General features: G+C 28.6%; 2 protein-coding genes across 2 annotated transcripts in view; one reads left to right on the top strand and one right to left on the bottom strand.

The window, feature by feature from the left end:
• Positions 1–3,709: 3,709 nt before the first annotated feature.
• LOC129918185 (piggyBac transposable element-derived protein 3-like) lies at positions 3,710–5,691 on the bottom strand. Its single transcript, XM_055998573.1, has 3 exons — positions 5,217–5,691; positions 4,455–5,156; positions 3,710–4,395 (listed from the first exon to the last, which is right to left on the bottom strand). Exons 1-3 carry the CDS (start codon positions 5,689–5,691, stop codon positions 3,710–3,712), a joined length of 1,863 nt encoding a protein of 620 aa, XP_055854548.1.
• Positions 5,692–9,279: 3,588 nt separating this feature from the next.
• Positions 9,280–23,510, top strand: part of LOC129918348 (zwei Ig domain protein zig-8-like) — a 45,819-nt gene continuing 31,588 nt past the window's right edge. Inside the window, exon 1 of the mRNA XM_055998821.1 lies at positions 9,280–10,529. The gene's annotated coding sequence lies outside the window, so the exon portion shown is untranslated. The remainder of the gene's footprint in view (positions 10,530–23,510) is intronic.

Raw genomic sequence — 23,510 nt, 5'->3', positions numbered from 1 at the left:
TGATTTAAAAAAAGAAGACGTCCTGATCAGTATCATGTTACAGTGACCTTTTTTACATTTTATTTGAGGCTAATTTTTTTTCTCTCTTCTTAATGCCCTATAGTTCCTGCGTTATATCGCAAGTAGGATTCATGTTGTCGTCTATTAGTTTTAAACTGAAGTTTCAAAAATTAGAACAAAATAATTACTTGCAGTTACTTCTCATGTCTATGTCCAGTCCATGTACAGTCACTCCTTTTAAGTTTATAGCTTCTCCTAAAAGTTTCAACCGTTTTACCATATAAAAATTGCATATACCACACACCTTCACCTTTCTATACACAAGACGTATTCAACGTTTCCTTCTTTAAATGTTTTAATTTTTTTAAGTGCACCATGCACACAGTTTTACAGTCCATTAAAAAAGAAAAGTACATAGCAATAAAATTTTGCAATTGTAATTAAAAAAAAAAAAAAAAAAAAAAAGAATTCATTAAGTTAAAAGTTAAAAAGAAAAGCTACAACTTTGTATGAAGTAATTTTTTTTCTTCTTTTATTTTTTTTTTTTTTTTTTATTTGACTATATAATTTGTATATTTAATTTTCACATAGAGATACATGTAATCTCCTTGAAGTATGCAATACAAATTAACAATTTTTATCCCTGAACTACTACGCCACCAAAAATGAAAAAAAAAAATAATAATAATAATTTACAGAGAAAACAACATCCTGGAGTGCGATTATTTTTATTATTTTGTTTCCAGTTTTTTTTTGTATTTTTTTTTTCGTTTTCATTACATAATTGCTTCCGTTCGCCATTACTATGCTAATTAGTGGCAAACACACAAAATATAAAAGAAAAAAAATGTAACATTGAATGTAAAATTATTATCAAGAGAAGATATAAATTTATACACAAAAAAAAAAATATCAACAATTATTATTTCCGGCTACCATTTTGAATTTATATATAAAAAAATATAAAACAGGATAAAAATTATACCATAAAGTGCCGGGAACAAGTCCCAAATCCCTACTTGAACTCAACCACAGTGAATGTGGAATAAATAAAAAAAAAAAAAACAGGGAATAATCCCTCTGAGGGAACTTCAAAGTGGTGATGACGACGTGATTTTGATCGCGTAAACGCGCGCTTGGACTCGTGAAATTAAATTTAATTTATATAAAATGCATTCGAATTGTATTGAATGTATAATATTTGTTGATTGTATTCGATTGGACAGACCAATGAGAATGATTTCATCATCATTTTATTGAATTGATTAAATAGTTTCCATATGTGAGTTGTCAAGATTTTATTCAGTGGAAGTCTTGTGTGTTTTGAATTGATGCTCTAGAGGTTTGTAGTTTTATTTAGGATTTAAGTGATTAGACTAATAACAAGGCACTTGGAGAGTCAAGGACTTGAATTTCAGTCACAATTCACTCCTAAATACATGCTGTGGAACGTATGTATGTTTCTAATTAAACAAATATCGCAAAACAAAACATAGGGGTTATAAAGTTTTCCATGAAAATCATAGAAAATACTCTACATTTTTTCACAAACAAAAACAAATTTGTCAGGTTCAAATTTAATTTAAAAAGGAAAAAAATCAAATATTAAGTTCTTGTGGAATTCCATCACAACATGTTATGTTATTGGACGTAACACAAACATTTTTTGAGGGAATATTGGAAAATTTTTCATTTGATCGACACAAAAAAAAAATACATGCTGTGGAATGTTTTGTTTAAAACTCCTTTAAAATTAAAAAAAATTTTATTTTTACTCGACCCAAATAATGTAAGTTCCTACTAAGATAAAGAAATTCAATATAAGTTCAAGTGACCTCAACAATAATTAAAGGGAAAAAGTATAAGCTAATATGGAATTAAGTCTTCAACTCATTATCAAACAAATTCATTTGAAAAAAAGGGCTATGTACTGTAAATTAAAAAAAAAAAACACATTTTTCATACATCTATTTTTAAGCTTTGTCAACAAAAATTTTTTTTTACTTTACTACATGAAAAAAAATTGAGTTAATTATTCTCTAAAAAACTCCATTTTTTAAATAAGAGAAGCCCTTTTTTTTCAACATATCTAAACAACTACTTCCTAAAAGGATCAGAACTTCTACCTACTTCAAAAAACTCTATATACAATCAGGATATTTAGACTTTAAGTTGACACCAATTGTGACATCCTTCTGATTTGCTTTTTTTGTTATGACTGCAAAAAAAAAAGAAAAAAGGGAGTTTTGTTGGTCCTCTTTGTTCAAGTCAAGTGAAGCATGATTCGTTCTGTTTTCTTAATTTTTTAAGCACGTTTTGCGTTGAAATTATTATTGTTAAAAACTTTTTCATTCTTTTATCATTTCACTCAGCACCAAAAAGCCGAAATCCTCTAAGAATCTGTGTTTGAAAAATGAGTAACGTCGCACATAGGAGTATTTGCAGTAAAAACCTGGTCATAAGTCGATTTTCTGAATTTTTTTTCTTTGGTGTTGATTTGTGGATTTTTATTCAATATTTTTTTTTATTTTTTGCCCAACTTATTACTTTGTTTGTTTCTTCAGATGGACATGTAATTAGTTTTGTGTTTTTAATTTTAATTAAAGAATCAATCAATAAAGCTTCTTAAGCTTTTTTTTTTGACCTGATAAATAACTGAAATAAATTGAGGCATTCCACATAATTTGATCATTTCTTCGACCAAAGCAGCAAACTAATGCTCTCGGAATTGTCTCCTTTAGTTCCATGCTTTTTTTTTAAGGTTTTCTTACATATATTTTATTTTTGTCTACTATTTTAAGTTATCCAGTTGCAATATCATTTGCTTTTTGTTGGATTAAGGAAGTAAATAATTTAATATTTTTAACAGAATATTTTGAAAGAACAACACGAACATTTTGGCTTCAAAATATCTGTTCCCCATAAAAAATATGATAGAAATACTTCGGGGGAGAAACTTCATTCCCGATAGGTATTTTTGTGTGGGAATTTTTTCCTAGGAAATTTTTCCATTCAAAAAGTATTGCCGATACCGATTTTTCGGAATAGAGAAATTTTTCCAGGGAAATTGTATTTCCGATAGGGCTGATTGTATTTTTTTGTAGGAATACTCATTTTAAACAGAAATAATAACAAAAACCACGAAAAATAATTATGGCCAGGTTTTTGATGACAATACTCCTATGTGCGTCGGTAAGGAAGTTGATAAAAATTAGCCGATTAAGAAATCTTAAAATATTTCAGCTGAGTGAGAAACTCGAACATTTGGGTACCTACCTAAAAAAAACTAGTTTCGTTAAACACCTAATTTTTTTTTCAATTTTTAACACATTTTTATGAATAATACTGCATTTAACTTAGAAATAAATAGATTAATATAATTATTTTAAAATTAACCCATTTCCGGCGGCTACCAGTTCCAGTTGACTTAGAAACTTGAAATTTTGAACACTATCTATTTTTGGTCTAATTAGATGAAATCTGAAAAAAAATTTTTAGTGATGCTCCTAGTTTTCCGGAAAATTCACGTTGCGTTTTCGCAACGTTAGCCGAAAGGGGTATCAAAATTAAAAAAAAAAAAAATATTTACATGGAGAATTTTATGAATTTTATTTGAATTAAATTTATATACATTGCGTAGAGAGAGGTTGTTGAAAATCAAAAAACAAAATTCGTAATAACTTAAACATTATACTTAGATATATTATGTTTACAAAGAAAGGGCTTTGGTGTGGTATTCTTCGAAGCATTTAGGGTGGAGGGGGATATTGCATTTCCTGCAGGAAAAAATGGTTTGGCTGGAACACTTGCGACATCGGAGACGTTTTTCTGTTTTGATGACAGTATGTTTCATACTGTCGAAACGGACCACTACATTGGGGCTTCCTTCCGTTTGACACACAGGTTCAGAGTTTGTTTCCGATCGCAACAGTGCATCTACAACAAATGTCCTAAACTCTAGTTGCGACATTGATGTTTCCTTGGCAAATTTTTTGCAAATGCAATGCATTTTCCATGCATTTACCAGCGCTGCGTCCAGGGCATTTGTTAAAAGTGGCCAGTACCACTTTTTTCCTCGAATTCGTATCCTATAGTTGCTTGTAGCGTTATCGAATAAATCAACTCCACCCATCGTTACGTTGTATTGACGAATTGCATTTGGCATTGGAATGTTGATATGTTTCCTCTGCTTTCGATCAAACCGCTTCGCCTGATTAATTGGTTGGTCCATCAAATGATTCGATAAAACTGTTACAATTGAATTGTCGTTCCAACGAACAGCTGCTATTTCATTTTCCTTATCAAATGCGAAATCCATGGAACCACGACTTTTTTTCTTCATTTGTTTGGGATCGGTCAACACTGCTTTTCCAGTTCTATTTTCACGAACTGTGCCTGTAAATACAAAAACAGTAAGTTTTTCGCTACACAAAATTGAGATTGAATAAAATTACCTGTTGCGAAATAGCCCAATTTAGAAAGCCGATATATTAGTTTGTGTGACGTGAAAAAATTGTCGAAAGTTACCGTGTGCTGACTTGGTTTATCGATTTTTGAAAGTAATCTGAGTACAACATTTTCTCCCAACCCGAATTCAGAGGAGTTTTCACTACTTGCGCCACCATAAGGAATGAATTGGAACAAGTAACCATCATGTGAGCACAAATTCCAATACTTATATCCAAAACGTATTGGTTTTCCTCTGATGAACATTTTTGCAGAATGGCGTCCGTAGTATGGTATCATCTGTTCGTCAATTGAAAGATGATGGCAAAATACTCCAAACTGCATAAATCTTTCATTTAGCATATTGTTGAGCAATGAAACTTTAGCAAACTTATCTCTGGGGTCGATTTTACTGTTGTCACAAACGTGTAAATAGCACTTTATTTTCCGGAACCGATCTCGACTCATTGTATTTTTTATTAGGTCGCATCCAAATACTTGTTGATTAGACCAATACAAATCCAATTGGGGCACTGTATGTAATCCAGAGAAATACATTATGCCGATGAATTTGCGTATTTCATTGCCATCCGTTTTGAATGTTGGATTATTTTTGTCTATATTAGCATAGGCGTTTGTGTGGTCAACAATAAAATTGATAATGTCACTGTCTAGAAATAGTTCTAGCATTTCCAGAGGATTGAAATTACCTGTAAGAAAAATAAAAAGAGTCATCTCTCTTCTGAATAATATATATATTATAAACTTACCGATTTTGTCATAAATTGCTCGTATATTTTCACTTGATACGTCTGTTGGTTTTTTTGAAAATTCAACACGATGGCTTTTTGACCACTTCGGTAACTTATAAGGAAGACATGCCAATTCCTTTTTAGAAGTTGAAGCAACGTTTTGGGATGTAGATGCACTGTTTGGTTTATTTGGTGAAACATGGACTTCCGGTTCATTGATTTCAGGATTTTGAGAATTTAAATCATCAAACATGCATTCTAGCTCAACTTCGCCAGCCAATTCATTTGGGAACTCATTTCTATCCTCCAAAAGCTGCTCATTATCATCGATGTCCTCATTATCACTAACAGCATCATTTTTTGGAGGTAAAATAATAATGTTTGTATGAAGTGCAGCATCCAAATTCAAATTTAATTCCTCGTCTTCATCAGAACTGGGATTCATCAATAACTCTTCGAGTTCTTTAGCAGATAAAAACTTTTTGCGATACATAATATTGATTTTTTTTTTTTTTGTAAAACACAGATATAATTTTCAAAACACTTCTTGATAGCACAACTCACAGCTTATAAGTAAAAAATAAGCTCAATGCGAAGAGCTTATATTCGCGATCCATTTTTCCAATACAGGGCCCCATTATTAGGTACTTGTGTTTTTTTTTTCTTGGAATAAGAATATGCACTCCATTCATATAGTACCTGAACATAGTACAGTTGCCTTATAGGGACCACGCTGATAAGAAAAGTGACCTGAGCCTTGATGTTTCCTATATACAAAAAGTTATTGCCTAATTATTTCTAAGAATAAAGGCAAGTGAATGGTAAAGGGTTTTCCCAATATAACACTAATGAATGATTTTTATTTTTTTGTTCTCAGAACTAAAATATGCATAAATGGGTTTTCCAATATAACCCTTATGAATGATATTTTATTTTTTTGTTCTCAGAACTAAAATATGCATCCTTTTGTAGAACAATAAAAAATTATGATATATTTTTAAAATGTCAGCATTATAAATAAAAACACATAATATTCCAAGAAAAAAAACCGTTCAATTTCATTTCAAGCAGCAAACAAAAAAATATTGTGTTTTTAGCTACTGCTTTCGGCTAACGTTGCGAAAACGCAACGTCATGCTTTCATCTTAGCTGACAAGCAGACAACTCATGTAAATTACGTCAGAATTATTTTAGATCATTATTTGAACTCTTATTTATCTGCAGTTGACATTATTTTGTAAAATTATAATTTTGACGATATTTCGCGAAAGTTCAAAAATCCTACCTCAAAATTTTCAAAAACTCGAATTTTGAAAGTCTTTAAAAAGCACGAAAAAAAATTTTCACAAAAAAATCCAAAAACAGGTCGATTAGATAATTGTACTATATTTCAAAATCACTTTTTACTTCATTTCAATTTATAATCAGCTACGTTCCAGAGATCTTCAAAGTTGACGTTGCGAAAACGCAACGTTAGCCGGAAATGGGTTAATTGAAAATAACTTGTTAGATGTCAAATTAAACAAAAAATTATTAAAACCGAAAAGAGAAGAAAAAATATAAAATAAATAAAAAACATTTTCAACTTTTGCCATTAGTAGCGAAATTTTATAGTAAAATACATACATAAATTCAATAAGCCAAAAAATTATTCAAGTTACATGGGGCGTATGCGTAATTTTTTATATATATATTTTTTTTTTTAAATAATTCAAATGTACTAGAGCCTCTCAGTACATTGATTTCTAAATAATAAATATCCTATATAAAACTGAAACAAAGTTAAATTTAACAGCTAAAAATATATCCTGACTGCTTAATAAATTCTTTCAAGTTTTGGGTTAGGAAAAAAATAAATAAATAAAATAAATAATTCGACACCTTTTCTTAAAATAAGTCATTATATTCCTAAATGTGCAAGTAATTTTACCAAACAAAACTTGGTTACATTTAAATTCCAAGGCATAGCAACAAAATGTTGGAAACTAGCTATAAAAAATTATCCTTAAGAAAATTAAAAATGTATGGAAATATTTAAAATTCATTCAATAAAAAGTGCTAAAAATTTGAATTACAGAACCATTTTAAGAAGGGAATTTGCTGTCATATCGCGAACATTATTTCATTTTAAAAAAATAAAAAAGATGCACCTTAACTCATAATTAAGCATTTTTGTCTAATAAAAAAAAAACATTGCGTGTATAGTAATGATTTGGTAGCTTTTAAGTCTTCTCTTTAATATTATAAAAACAAACACTTCAGACCATTATAACTTAAAGTTGAATCAATTAACCTAACTGTTTAATGGCTCATTGAATAGATAATTGTATTATCTAAAAATTTCAAACTGCTAACTGAATTGAACCAACTAATTTAAAAAATGGATGAAAAAAAAAAAAACAAATTAACAGACTCATCGCTCCCTCGAGAAGCATCTTCTTCGCAACGAATTCACTATCCAAATAAGGTAACATTTTGAAAAATGTATGCACTTTGCAAAAAGAAATATTATTAAAAAAAGACTATTATACAAATTTAATTAAGGTTACATGGGGTGTATACGTACTTTTTTTTACAAAACTATATCTATTGAAAGTTTCTCAGTAGGTTACAGTCTAAGTAGAAAATAGTTTATTAATAATTTTTGCAATTAATACATAAATAAAAGATAAGAAAATTAAAGTACTTAAAAATAAATAAAATTGATAGCGTTTCAGAAACAATTTTTCCTTAAAAAAAAAATACCCAAATTTTTCAAGTCTCTTTAATTTCGTTTCTAAATATTCAAGCTTTAAAAGAAATCCACTAACAAAGCGATTTATTTCCATATCCACACCCATTCTCAAACCACTTAAAGGATAAAACCTTCAAATCAAACAAAAAAAAATTGTGTACCACAAAAAAATGAAAAAAAAAAAAAAATTGATATTTATCTGAACCAATTTGAATGACAAACGAAAATTTCTAAAAAAAAAATGAATAAAATCCCATTTCCATAAGCTTTAATAGTATTAAAGGACCAAAATCGGTTAGGTACCTGTAAATCCACCCTGAACATCAGAGAGGAACCAAACAACAAAAGAAAAAAAAAAAAATAAGAAAAAGAAAGGACACGAAACAACTTATCTGTCAGCATATACAAATTTTATTTATCTTCTAGACCATTTTTCTTCTATTTTTGTAATTTTTTTTTTCTTTGAATTAAAGAAACAGATCAGATTGGATTTTATGCTTCGTTTAATATAACATAAAAAAATTGTATTTTTTAGAGAAAAGAAATAGATGAACAAAATCAGAAGAAAAAAAAAAGTAGGCAGAAAGAAATATCAAAAGAAAGTTATAGAGAAAACTAAGTTAATCCTTCAAGTTTAACTTTCTTTTTTTTTTAGGAGAGGGTGCAAAGTAATACCCTTAGTTATAAAACATTCTTTTCTGTTATCCTTATTGGTTTAGATTTGTCCTTGATATACTTTACCCATTTTATTCGAATTAACAAAAGAAAACAGATTTTCCTACACAAAACATAAATCAAAGAAAAAAAAAAAAAATAGAAATAATCTGCCAATAACTCTATAACACATCCAAATTACCTTGTAACCTTAAATCAATAAAATAGTAAAAAAAAGGACAAAAAAGATGAAAATAAAAAAAAAAAAAAAACAGAAAAATGAAAAAAAAAAACTATTCAAAGGACATTTATGATTTCTAACCAAAAAAAAGCGCAGCAACAACAAAATTACACAGGGAGTTGTCTCTAACGATGGATATACAAAACCTCAACCAATTTCAAAACAAGAATCTTTCATCTAAAAAAAAAAAAAAAAAAATTACCAATATTCCCGCATTTCCAATAATTCTCTTGGAAATCCTTTCCATTCCATAAGTAGGTACCGTCAATTTTGGAGACTTTCCCATGATTTCTCTGGAAATGTGTGACATTCTGACATTTAAAGACCAAAACTTCAACTAAAAATTCAGAGAGAGTGAGTAAATGAGAACAGAGAGTAAAATTCAGAGGAAAAAAATTATTATATTCAAAGGACCTTCTTGCCAAGCCTTACCTACTTTGGCACCAGTATCCATATTTTCAGTTGGTTTTTGTATCACGTAAGGACAACACTTGTCTAACGGATTCTGTACCCATCTTGTTTTGTTTTTTTGTTCTGCCTAAAATCGAACAGACATACAAAACAGAATTTTTTTTTGTTGTAAATTTCCCTTCGACCTGAGTGGAACTGAGCTGCGAGTAACGGCGCGGCGTGCGGTTGTTGTGCTGTGTCATGAAGGATATTAATTCCTGTCAATAAGGAATATAGTTAACCCGCACAAGGATATACCGGGGATATAAATGAAAACGATTAAAAAAGAGAAATTATAATTTTTTTTATATTCTCTGTCATACTTCCGGTGTGTGTGTAATCGAAGAAGACGAAAAAAATAAAATAAAAATGGTGCGTGTAAGGATGTGGTTAATATAATGGCTTTCTGGGAAAACGTTTAAACCAATTATTGAGTAGTGTTGGTTTCAATTTGTTTCATCCTACCGTCTGTCTGTAAAGGATCGAATTACTTCGGGAAAACCCCTAATAGAAACAAAAAAAAAATATATATAAAATAACAATTTTGATAAAATAATTTAGGTATTCTGTTCTATTTCCGGTTTGAATATTTAATATAACCCCAATTTGTCCTTCTGTCTTATTTTTGCTAATGTTATTTTTTTTTTTGTGTAATTTTTTTTTCGTCCTGTAAAAAGTTCATAACCGCAACAACTTGCTCAAGCCATTGAATGAGAGTGAGTCTCAAAACCAAAACCCAAAACCAAAGAAAATATATAAAAAAAAAGGATATACGAGACAACAATCTTATGAATAGTTCATACATGGAATACTTTGTGTGAGTGTGCATTAAGGATATGAAGGAAAAATTGTAAAAAAGAAAAACGAAAATGCCCGCGTGTGCGTGAGTATAGAGCAGAGTTTTGGTTGAAACACAACGTTCGTGATGTGCAATAAAGATTATTGTTAAGTGGAAACTTCTTCCTTGGTAGATGGCTGCTAAAGACGTTAGAGAGGTGGAATGTTGTAGAGTATAGAGAGCAAAAGGATACGCATATTATTTTATGTATGTGAATGTGATTGTGTTAATAAAATATTAATGAAAAAGAAAAAAAATTCCCATACAATATCGTTGTCGTATGAAAGAATCACAATCATAAGATTTGGTTTTTACGAGAAAAAGTTTTCTCTGTTGTTCGGTGAGAGAGAGAGAAAGTGAGTGCGAGGGAAGGAAGGATTGACACAGAGGAAGCCCTAAAGGAGAGGAAAAAAGGTAATAATTACTCTAACAAATATATTTTATAGATATTCATGTTCTTGTTTCCATTTGATCCTTACACAAAAAAAAAAATATCCTTTTTCCCTGAGAGAAAAAAAAAAGAAATAAAAAAGGATATATGGAAAAATTGGGTTAACAAATCTGTTTCACGTGTTTAGGTGTTGGCGTGTATTTTTTTTGTTTCTTTTTGTTATTTTTCACTGATTGTATGCTTTCTCAGAAGGCGGGTATTTAATCAAAACTCGGTGAAAATTTCACATGAAAAATGTATTTCACCTAAGGGGATTTTTTTGTTGTAGGTATTTTTTTTTTGTATTCTTTTTTCTGTTCCTGAGTGGATATAATTCAAATGGGATTATATACATAAATTTGATTGAAAGGATGGCAATATATACGGCACGTTATCAGGCACAGGTTGTATATGGATGAGTATTAAAAGCCTTTTTCACTTTCAAGGTATAATTATAATTTGGTATGCTTATGATGGATGGATTTTCCCACGCTAACAAAATTAGTCAAAAACATTTGTCGGTAATTAATTTTGACGGAAAAAAAAGAAAAGAAAAAAAAATTGTATCTAATTTAGGAATATGCCGGTGTGTAAGGCAGTATCAAATGAATTTTTAATAAGATTGTCAGTTGATATATGGAAGGGTTTTGAATACTGAAAAGGATATTATTTTTTAAATTTAAGCTTCACACACTTTGATAGAAATGTGTGTGAAGTTCAAGAAACTCAGAAGAATGTTTGAGTAGGTAGGTGTGTTTCATAGATCTATAACCTTATTGTGGGGAGGATAAATATGTGCTAAAAATAGATAGTGTTACCCTTAAAATGTAATATTTTAAATCAGTCAAGAAAAGAATACTATACGATTTAAAAATTTATATGCGACGTAACTTAGATGTTTTATTCATTAACAGCCATTTTAACGACCAAGTTAAAAATGAGTTTAATAACAAATTGAGCTTATTTATATTTATTTTTAACAAATGGCTGTAAATTATAGAACTAAAATTGTTTTAATGGAATCATTTTGTTTTAATATGAAATCTGGTTGATTTAATCAGATTGGTTAATAACAAATTGAACTCCGTAGAAGTAAGAGTTGCGAATTTTCAAAAAGTGATACGTAAAACAACGAAAACTTAGTCAAAGACTTGTAGTTTAAAGTATCGAAATTCTAGAAAAAAAGGTCAAAAACGTGTAATTTTGGAAATGTCTATAAATGTCCTTTTTCTAGAACATTTAAAAAATTAAAATCGTTTGCAAATTGAACTTATAATGGCCATAAAGTCTAAAATTATTTTTTTTTCCTAAATTCAGTTTTACTTTTTTTCCAAACATGAATTTTTCAATAATAATTATTTATTTGAAGAAAATTGTCGACATAGGCATCTTACCGGTGATAAAACATAATAGACCATAAACGGGTCAAGTTTTCGAAGGTTTACACTGTTTGATATATTTTGGGAATCCAGGCTTACATATTTAAAATTGCATAAAGCATATTCTGTGTATTAAATTTGTGAGTGACTTTGGATTTATTTTAATCTCTTCCTTTTTTCTGATTTTCTTTTAACGTTGAAGACAAATTTGTGGATTAGTTCATAATGAACAAAGAAAAAAACTGAACCAAGTTCCACTTAAAAAATTCGGTATGAGCTAGTTCCCTTTGGTCCAAATGTATTCATTCAATATCTCCACATAATTATATGGAAGGTTTTTGTTCTAATGGAGATATTGAAAAATTATATGTACCAAATTTCAAGCAAATCTATCCATCATTTAAGGCTCCAGCTCGAAGTACATATGGGCAAACACACGAAACCATGCGCAGACCTAAGGACAAAATGACTTAAACTACTTTTAGACCATCTACAACATCGTAGTATTAGGGCCGTATTATTGGTTGATAAATTTGTTGAGAAAAATTCCACCCAATTTTGGCAACTCATATTCAATTCACATTCTATAAGAATTCAGACCACGGAATAAAAAATATCTGTTTAGCGGTGTTTAAAATGTAGTAGCTATTCTAATAAAATTTAAAGACTGAAATAGTAGTATGAAGATCTGTTTATGAAAGTCATGTTCAAAGATAACTTTTTTATACTTATGAAACTAAAGAGTTATTATAAGCAGCAATGTCACAAAGAACAACGCAGTTGGGTCCCAATCGAATTTTTCCGTGGTCATTTGACAAAATATTTTACATAAAAATACTTTCAAACAAAAGAAAATATTTTATTTACAAAATAGACAAAAATCCAAATCATTATTTTTGAAGTGAAAACTTCTTTTGATTTGAAACAAGATGAAACGAAAACGCGACACGAACATTCAACTTGTTATAACTTAAAAACTTAATTTAATAAACTATAAATGTAAAAAATTTCAATTAATTTCATATGTAAAATTCTGAGATAACGGTAAAAATATGTTCTTTTTCTACACACGTTATATCTTTTGATCTAGTGCACATACAAATTTGATTTAACTTTAATACGCATGCTGATAATATCACCTTTCATTTGATATATCACAATTAACTTTACGAGTTACTCAATCTTAAATTGAAAAACTTTTAAAATACCTCAAAACACCTGTGGAGATCTGTTGACGATGACCAGTGTAGGAAGTACTGTAATCTCAGCTTGAAATTTCGACATAGTTGGCTTTAAAAAATTCTTATTTTTTTCTAGGCATGGTAGAAATATGATTCATACGTCATATAAAAGGTGAAATTACCTTTCAGATGATATAAAATTTACTATAGGTTGTCATTTAAAAAAATATATTTTAATGGTGTTAAAAGAGAAAAAAGATTGATTTTTTTGCTTTTTTGGTGAAAAGTGATTTGGTTCGACAAAAATAAGTTCTTTTTGTAGATGTTTTATAGACATGGACAATATAAATATTTTAAGCTGAAACAATAAGCTTTCAGATGATATAAAATTAATATAGGTTGTTATATAAAAAACATGTATTTAAAGGAGATAGAATAAAAAATAGGTAGATTTTTTCTTTTTTTTTTAGCAAGAACATTTTTTTTAAGGTTTCACTTCTATACCACGTGTGAATTGCACACATGTTTTTTTTTTTAATCTTGTTTAATTTTTTATCTGAATCTAAAAGGAAAATCTGCGGTTTCATTTTTAATGAGAGAAAATTCCATATTTTTTTCATTTCTACACAAAAAATGATCACAATACTTTTAAAAATAAAATGCACGACTGGGTAGCACGAACTTGCTCTTAGAGTTAAAGTTGCTTAAATTTTTAAGACTTTTTATATAGAAATTTGGAAAAAAAAAATAAAATTCGTTTTAAAAAAAAAATTAAATAAAATCTGAAATTAAATTGCCCTCCAAAACAAATATGCAGTTTTGATTGATATATTAAGATGCATTTTTAGAAAAAAAATTTCAAAATCGTTAGAGCCGTTTTTTAAAAAACTAATTTTTTATAAATAATTTTTTGTAGAAAAAGTTTTAAAATAAAATTGGTATGCCATTCTTTAGAAATCACTAATCAACATCTAAAAACAAAATTTCAAAAAAATTCAATGTCCCGTTTTCGAAAATTTGATTTAAAAAAAAAAAAAATTTTCAAATTTTTTAAAAAATCCAAAAATAATTTTTTTCAAAATCTTAGCAGTTTCAAAGATAATCGGATTTGAAAAAAACGGTTCTATGGCAGGTACCGTTAATAATGATTCTCAAAAAAAATTTTTTTCATTGAAAGGTAGACCTTAGCTTAAAACTAACATTTTAATTTTTTTAAACAAAATCGTTAGAGCCGTTTTCGAGATATTTCAATTTTACTAAAATCGGTATATGACAAGTACCGTTATTTTTGGTCCAAAAAATTAATTCCAAAAATCCCTCTGGAGAGTCGCCAAATAACGCTACATACCAAGTTTGACATTAATCGGTCCATCCGTTTAGGCTGTAGCTCCTTATACAGACAGACAGACAGACAGACAGACAGACAGACTGACAGACAGACTGACAGACAGACAGACAGACAGACAGACAGACAGACAGAAAGACAGACAGACAGACAGACAGACAGACAGACAGACGGACTTCCGGGACCCACTTTTTTGGCATTGTCTACCATCGTAATTTCATGGAAAAATGTTATCTCAACTTTTTTTTTTTGTACGAATGCATAACTTGATGTATAGTACCTATATCGCAAGTAAAAATGTCTAGTTTTTTTCTAGGTACCTACTTGATTTCAAATGTTGGGCAGTTTTTAAATGACGACAAATATTGCGTAGAAAATCATCACCGTTTTTACTATCCAACCATTAGTTTTGCTTGTATAAGGTCGTTAAGGTCCTGTTTAGCTTTTACGGAGCTGAACTGTTGGTTGATTTTATTCTCAACAAATACCCTAAACTTGGATTCGACATATTAAAAGAAAAATTCAGTAAGCTAATACAAACAAATATCTGTCGTTCTATTTGAAAAAGTGAATTGTTTAAAAATATATTAATTTTCAAATAAAATCAGAGATGGTTTTTAATGCTCAAATATTTTTTTTAAAGAAACACTTTTTAAAATAAGTTGAAAAAATTATAATTGTTTTTTCTACGAATCAGAAATTGCAATTCCTTATAAAAAGTTTTCAAATATAATATTTTTGTTTTCTGCATACCTACTAACAACCGAAATACAATTGAAGTGAAGAGATGGTTTTTCTATAAGTACTTTATCTTTGTTTTTAGAATGCAAAATATTGTTTAACTTATTTTGAAAAGAACAAACTTTATTTATATGGAATTAAACTCAAGTAAATGCTCTAAGGGTGAGGCACTTACCCACTTAGCAAGAAAATAACGAAAAAACTAAATTATTGTTACTTTTAATTTCGAGAGAAATATTTTGTAGAATTTAAAAACCTAATTTTAAATTGTTTTATTTTATTTTTGAAGATCTTACGTGGAATCAATTTATTTCTATATGAAAATTTATTGATTTAAAAAGTTTCATATAATATTAAAAAAAAAAAATAAAGAATTATTAAATTTTAAGAAGTTTAAATATTTTCTTAAATAATATTCAATAAATATAAAGTTTTAATAGATATTAGTTTTTGGTACTCACCCAGAGAAGATATTTTTCGTTCGATATCTGAAAAATAAAGAAAATAGTTTTTTTTTAGCAGAAGATTGATTGAAATAAAAAATAATATTTGTTAACAATAGATTTTTTAGTTATAAGGTGACGAAATAGAATGAAACTTTTTGAGAAGATTCAATTATAACCCAAGTTTAATACATAACAAAATTTAATATCTACTTGAATATTTAAGTTATAAGATAATGTGAATTATAACTTCACAGACAAAATATAGGTAAAAGAATTTACTCTTTTTTATGGCGGTAAATGGTGTTGAGTCTTATTTGAGCTCTCGAAGCTAAGTTGGTCGCGTCAAAATAATCAAACTGAAATATATGAAAAATCTTTAGGATACCAGAATTATGTAAGTTTTGTAAAAGATAATAAGATTTGCTTCAGGACTAAAAGATTAACCCTGTGACAAAATGGAAAATTATCCCTAATTGGGATAATTTTCCAGGAAAACTTTCAAAAAATAAACTTACCTTCTTATTATTACTAAATGTTTGTTTCATAATCCTCCGATAATTATTTTCTTTTTTAAGTTCAAACAAGTTTCAAGTTTATAAAAGTCTACCTTTTGTAAATATATCCGTAAAATTCATTCAAAATTTCTCTCTAATTCGGCATTAACTGTAAAATTGGTCCCTTTTCATTCTGACATAAACACAAGAAAGGAATAATTCCCAGAAAAAAAGTAAAAAAACCTTTCAAAAAGTCATTTGGAAGCAATTTAAAGGATTGCTAAAGAACCCTTTTCACAAAAGTAAAACAATTCAATTTGAGTATTGTTTAAGTCAATTAGGGAAAAATCGATTTTTATTTTTCTTTTTTTTTTCATTTTATAAAGCTTTTGTTTTTAGCTTTTTCTGGGTTTTTTACTTCTTTTATTTCTCAATGACCCTTACTCAAAAGTGGAAATCAATAATAAAACTTTAAAAAAAGATATCCACAAAGAAAAAAAAAATTTGAATCCATCCTGTGAAAGTGAATTCATTAAATTATTTTGGTATCCGGTATCTTTTTTATTCACTTTAAGGACGAGCATAAGGAATTTTGTATCGATTGATATTTTTTTTTTCTGTTTGTGGAATTTGAGAAATACCAAAATGACAAAACCACCATTATTACTCCCCACTTTTTTTTTGAAAGAGAAAAAAATGTCTTCTTTTATTAAAGTTTCATTCAAAAAATATTAAAAATATTTAAAAAAAATTCTTCAAAAATTTATTCAGAAAAATAAAAATCGAGAAAAAAAGCTTGTTAAGTATAAAACAGTGTTATCACGTCTCAACCGAATTCAATTTGAAATAAGGTTACCTTTCCCCCTCTATCAAAACTAATGCCATAGGTATGTAAATGATATTCCTTCAAAAACCAAGAAAAAAATAAAAAGAGAGAAAAAAAAGATGACAAAAATATCAAACGACAAGCACCCCACAGTGCAAATAAAACTTTTCTTCTTATTAATTTTTTGGCCCTCTTCTTCCAAAAAACACAGATTACGAATTGTTCAACATCACAAAAAAAAAAAAAAACACACCAACACACACAAACATACACCACGTGAAAAAACTACAAGAGAAAAGACAAGGATTTCAAAATAATAAAAAAAAAATATAAAATTGAAGGAACGAAAAATCCATAGAAAATGGAACGAGAAGAAGAAAAAAATGAATAAACCTACCACACAATGAATGAATTTTGCATATTTAACATTTTTTTTTATGTAGAACTTCCTTCATCTTCATTTCCTTGACTTTTTTTATATTTTTTTGTCTTCGTCCTTTTTTATATTTTATTCGTGAGTGTGTATTCGGCCATACGATGTTTGTATTAGTTAAAAAAACAAGACACTAACAACTTCCATCCACCATTCTCACGACTTTTTATCTAGAGGTAGGTCATTGAATTTTAAAGAATTTTGACATTTTTGTTTGTCAGTTTGATGAGGTTTCTTTCTAAAACATTGAAGTTTAACTTCCTGAAAGCCAGAGATACATATACTTTTTTAAACGATTTTGAGTATAGCCATGGAAAATGGAAAAATTATTCTGACAAAAATATAGCCGTTTTTAATGGATTTTGTAACCAAATAGTTAAAAAGTTAAAATAAAAAAATAATATTAAGAAACATTTATTTTTTTGATTTTAGAATTATACATACATACATACCTCAGTTTTTTTTCAACAAAAAAAAAAAAACACACTAAATTTGGTCGATTTGAATTGCTCCAATCGTACTTCGAGTCCTTTTTTCTTCAATAAAATTTAATGTTAAATTTGCCTAGAAGACTTCAGCTCTAGGAAGCTTAAAGCTAGATGATGTCTCCCCGTCACGAATAAGTACCAATTTATAAATTAAAAATAATAGAATTTAATAGAAAAATCTATTTGATATTTTTTTTTAAATAAATTGAAACAAACTATTTTTATTCAAAAATTGACTTATAAAGCATAGAAAGCAAAAAAAACAAATTTTAAATAATAAACGATTACTTGATTTTAAAATTCCTTCAAGTGTTTCCAATTTCTATTGTAGTGAAAATAAACTGATTGCAAGTACTACCTACATATAAAATTAAGCTTGAACGCTAGTGTTAAGTTTTCGATTGCGAGTGTGATGGAAGGGAAAAAAGTTATTTTTATTTATTTTTTTTTTTAATTGATTGTATTAAAAGAATTCCAGCTCTTTTTGTAAATTTAGTACAGACATGATTAAGGTGAATATTTTTAGCTAATAAAATAAACTTTCAGATAGTCAATATAATTTGTAGTGGGTTGTCACGTAAAAATACTAACCAAATGTAGTGCGAAGAAAAAAAACTTAATTTTTTCTTTGCTTTTTCCATGAAAAATTAGTGATTTGAAAAAAATCATTATTTTACTTTTTACAGAACATAATATGTATATATTATAGACTTGAATATAGTTTATTTCTTTTGAAATAATATATGTACATAATTTTTTAAGATGATATTATTTTTTTGCAATCTTTTCATAAGACAAAATTCACAATGATAAAAGGAAAAAAAAAACTTAGATAATTTTGTTTTAGCTTTTTTGAATGTATGAATGGCTTCAAAATACCACGAATCTGCAAATTTGTAGTTTTGAAAAAAAAAAACGACTTCAAAGTTTTGGAAACTAATGCAATCTTTTGGAACTCGTGCATCGGAAAATGATAAATTTAGGCTTTTAGTCAAAAGATGGAGGATTGGGATCGATGCAAGTAAAATGACGCATTAAAGTGAAAATGTCCAAAAATACAGATTTGCTGTTTTGACGTTAAGCCGACGATATGTAAAGTCTTAATCTTTTGTTTAAGTACTGTACTATGAGATGGTATTATTATTTTATAAATAATATAATTTTTATATCATTTCTTTTTTTTTATTATTTCTTATTTTCTTTTGACGTTATCACGTAAAATTATCGTATGTAAACTTGCTTTCCGGACAACCACTTTTTTGTCATGAAGTTTTCCTTAAACGCTCTTTCCTAGAATGTCATTTTCACAATTGAATCGCTTATTTAAAAAAAAAAGAGGTTGTCTGTAAAAGTGTAAAGTCGGTTTACGGACGATGATTTTACGTGATAACGTCGTCAGAAAACAGGTTATGTGCTTTTGTTTAAAATGAGTCAATTGAAGCGTTTACTTATTTCAAACAATTATAATTTACAAGAAAAAGTTAAAAAAAAATACCTTTTTATTTTCTCATTATATTAATTTTTTTATTTTAAAAGCTTACAAAAAAATTATGGAATTTAAAAGCCAAGTATTTTTTCTTAAGAATAAAACCATTTTTAAATTTTTACAATGCACAAAAAGTATAAAAATAATTTATTTGAAAACAATCATTTTCATCATTAATTCCATTTTTTTTTTCCTAACAACCTATTAAAAATTTTATACCTTCTGAAAACTTATTATTTCACCTTTCATATGACGTATCAATCTCATTTCAAAGATGCCTACAAGAGAAGTTTGAGTTTTTTCGCAAGTTTCTTGATTTAACATTGTGTAGCTTGTAGTTAGTCTACCGTAATGTGTGATATACCAAATGAAAGGTAATTGTATCAGGATGCTCATCAAAGTTTATTAAAATTTCTATCTACTCTTGGTCAAAAGTTATAACCTGTTGAATTCTAAAATTCTATTTTACCGTTATCTCAAAATTGTGCTTACGAAAATTAATGAAACTTCGCACACATTTAGTAGTGGTCATGGTCTTTCATTACTCCAGATTTTTTATTCCTGTATTTATTAAAGAAAAAAAGATACAAATAAAAACCATGAAAATCGGTTAAAAACGATAAAAAAAACGTGTTTTTTAAAAACTTGTTTCTTCCGTTATTCAGTCAAAACTTACTAAACAATTTTTTGCACATGTATGCATAAGGCCAAAACCTACATGTGCTACAAGTTTGAGATTTTTTGAATGCTCCAAAAAAAGCTAAAAATCAAAAAATATCCCTTAAAAACAAGGTGTTTTTCAAAAATTCATACTTCGAAACGCATAGTGTTATAAAAAAATCCGTATCACACACCTAATTTTTTTGTTCTCTCATCTTTCACCTGGCACCTTTAGAATTGTCAAAAAAAAATTTCCCTACCCAAAATCATCATTTTGCAGTTATTCTTAAATTAGTCTCATTTATCTAAAGCAGAAAAAAACAACTCTCTACAACTTTGCGTTTAGATTTTATTCCAAATTTTATCTTTCCGTTTTACCCCTGTTTACCCTATTAAATGACGGAATTTTTAAAAATCCTTCATTTAGATTTAGCCTTAGGTAGGTTATTATCTTTCAAATAAGCTATAGAAGATTTTTGTATCTCTAATAGTTTATTTTTAATTTTGAATTGAAATTTTTGCCGCACTGCAAAAGTGCGAGAGTGGAACGGGAGAAAATGGCGTCACTTTTTTGTGGTGGCTGCCATGGTTCATCGATTTTTAAGACGTTATCACGTCAAAAATTATTACTTAAAATGCAAATATTATCTTAATAAAAGTATCTATGTATTTACTAAAATTTGAATTCATAAGAATAAATAAAATTATCCTTATTTTTTGTTAAACAAAAAATGATTAAAATGGACTTATCATAAATATTTTGAAAATAAAGGATTCAATTGGAACAAATTACAGATAAAAAACAGGGCTAGTCAATAAATTATTCAATACAGTGCTTTGAATAAAATTCTAAAAAGGTTTTTTTTAAACCAAAGGTTTATTTTAATTAAAATGATTAGAAATAAAAATATGATAATAGATTTCGTTTAATTTTGCGCATTGAAGAAATTTAGAAGTTTTGTCCGCTTAATTTACGACGGAAGTCGTCTTGCCAAAAACCATGCAGAAATCCGCTGAATTTAATGTGGAATCCGCTTGTTTGGTGGCAACCATATTGACTAACCCTTAAAATCAATTTGTATGCTCATCGATGAGATATGATGCAAAAATATTTATTTGAACAGAAAACAAAAAAAGACATAAAAATTAACTTCTGTTTCTTCGTTTCTTTCAATTTTTAGAAATTATGAGCCAATAACTGAAAAAAGTTCGGGCTTTTTTTCGGATTCTTTTTGTGTGTTGGTGACTTGGTGGCTTTTCTGTTACTGAAATAGAAAATTGTGCTATATTTATTTAAGCTTCTTTTAGTCGATTTGCATCACTTGAAACGAGGAAATTTTCCAGTAATCTTCCATAAAATTTCATTAAATTTACTTCTCGCACTGAAACAATTTCACATCTGTACCTAGGTATTTGAAAGTCTTTTTACTTTCAAAATACTTCCTTAAATTACTTACCAAAGAACTTAAAACTCTCCGAAACAAAAGAAATAAAGCATGGAAAAATTATTTGAAAAATATGTCCCCGGAAAATCATGATTTATACATCTCTCTTTTTGATGAGTTTAAGACTCTCTCTAATAGTATTTATGCAGAATATCTTGAGTCGATGGAGATTTCTATCAAACAAGACCCTAAAAGTTTTTGGAAATTCGTCAATTCAAAAAAAAAGTCTGACGGCTATCCAGTCAACTTTAATTATAACAATAATATCTTAAAAAGTACTATTGAGATCTCTGACGCGTTTGCAAATAACTTTAGTCAATCTTTTATTGATACCCCCATCGATATAGATATAGATTACTTCCATTATTTACGTGATTACCCCCAAGTTACATTTAACAGTATTCCAGTTGAGCTCGATAAGATCTCACACTGTCTTTCACTTCTTCATGATGATTGCTCTCTGGGACCTGATGGAATTCCTCCGATAGTTTTGAAAAACTGTAGATCCGTTTTAGCTCTCCCTCTTCAACACATTTTCGTATTATCTCTTAAATCGGGTATATTTCCAAACATATGGAAAAGCGCATATATTACTCCTGTTTTTAAAAAGGGAGATAAAGCCCACATAACTAACTATAGGCCAATATCTAAACTTTCATGTATTCCAAAGCTTTTTGAGCAAGTTATTTGTGATAGTTTAACGTTCTACTGTAAAAATATTATTTGTAATCAACAACATGGTTTCATGCAAAAAAGATCAACGGTTACGAATCTACTTTCATTTTTGCAAAATTGCTCCTTCGCTTTAGAAAGTGGACAGGAACTCGACTGCATTTATACAGACTATTCTAAGGCTTTTGATCAACTTTCTCATGACATCATAAAGTTTAAATTAAAAATGTTTGGTTTTCCTATAAGTTTTATCACTTGGATTTCTTCTTACCTTAAAAATAGATCATATCAGGTGAAATTCAGAGGGACCTTCTCAAAATCGTTCATTGCCAAATCGGGCGTCCCGCAAGGTAGTCACCTGGGACCTCTTCTTTTTATTTTAGCTATTAATGACGTACCGTTATGTTTACGTAAGAGTGAAATTCTTATTTTCGCAGATGATATGAAAATTTACAAAAGCATTAGCTCTGTGAATGACCGCATATCCTTGCAAGATGATCTTGATAGATTTGCTATTTGGTGTACAAGGAACGGTTTAAATCTCAACCCGACTAAGTGTCAGACGATGACCTTTTCAAAGAAAAAAACTCCTAGTCTGTACGATTATAAGATATCGCATCACACTTTACTCCGTGTGCATAGCTTTAAAGACCTTGGTGTTAACTTTAACTCCAACCTCGATTTCTCAGAGCACATAAACCTGATTGTAAACAAGGCCAATTCTATGTTAGGTTTTGTCAAGCGTTGGTCGAAAGAGTTTAGGGACCCTTACGTTACATTAGCTCTTTACAACTGCTTAGTTCGCCCCCACTTAGAATACGCATCTCAAGTTTGGACACCTTTTTACAGCATCCATATAGAAAGAATAGAATCAGTCCAACGTAATTTTATTCGTTTTGCCTTAAAAGGCTTACCATGGACGGACCCTTTTAACCTTCCTTCCTATGAGCATCGAATCAACCTACTGCAGATCCAAACCTTGTCTCAAAGGAGAGTAAATAACGACCTTGTATTTATTCATCAACTTATAACGGGTGTAATTGATGGCCCGGATCTGCTTAATTCTATTAATTTTAACTACCGGAGAGGTGCTTATAACTTTCGTAGCTTAGATTTAATAAAATTACCCCAACACCGTACTAATTATGGTATGCATGTGCCCTTAACTCGCATGTGTAAGCTTGTAAATTTGAATACTAATCTGTTTGATTTTAATATTAATAAAACTAGTCTGAAAAAAATACTAAAAACCAGTGTACCACGCTCATAAACTTTTTTTTTTGTATTTATGTTCAATGTTTACTGATTCTTTTCTCATTTAATGTCTTTATACCTAATTGTATGTACATATGTATATTGAATTATTTTT

The sequence above is a fragment of the Episyrphus balteatus genome, chromosome 4 (assembly GCF_945859705.1).
Source record: "Episyrphus balteatus chromosome 4, idEpiBalt1.1, whole genome shotgun sequence".
Taxonomy (NCBI): Eukaryota; Metazoa; Arthropoda; class Insecta; order Diptera; family Syrphidae; genus Episyrphus; species Episyrphus balteatus.
Note: the sequence above shows the minus strand (reverse complement) of the source record. Positions and strands in the feature narration are given on the sequence as shown.

Bases quoted from the DNA above. Each gene is read 5' to 3' on its own strand.
- LOC129918185 (XM_055998573.1), bottom strand. From the start codon at position 5,691: ATGTATCGCAAAAAGTTTTTATCTGCTAAAGAACTCGAAGAGTTATTG. The intron at 5,157-5,216 runs GTAAGTTTATAA...TTTTTCTTACAG, and splicing joins AGCAATTTATGACAAAATCG to GTAATTTCAATCCTCTGGAA. The intron at 4,396-4,454 runs GTAATTTTATTC...TTGTATTTACAG, and splicing joins ATTGGGCTATTTCGCAACAG to GCACAGTTCGTGAAAATAGA.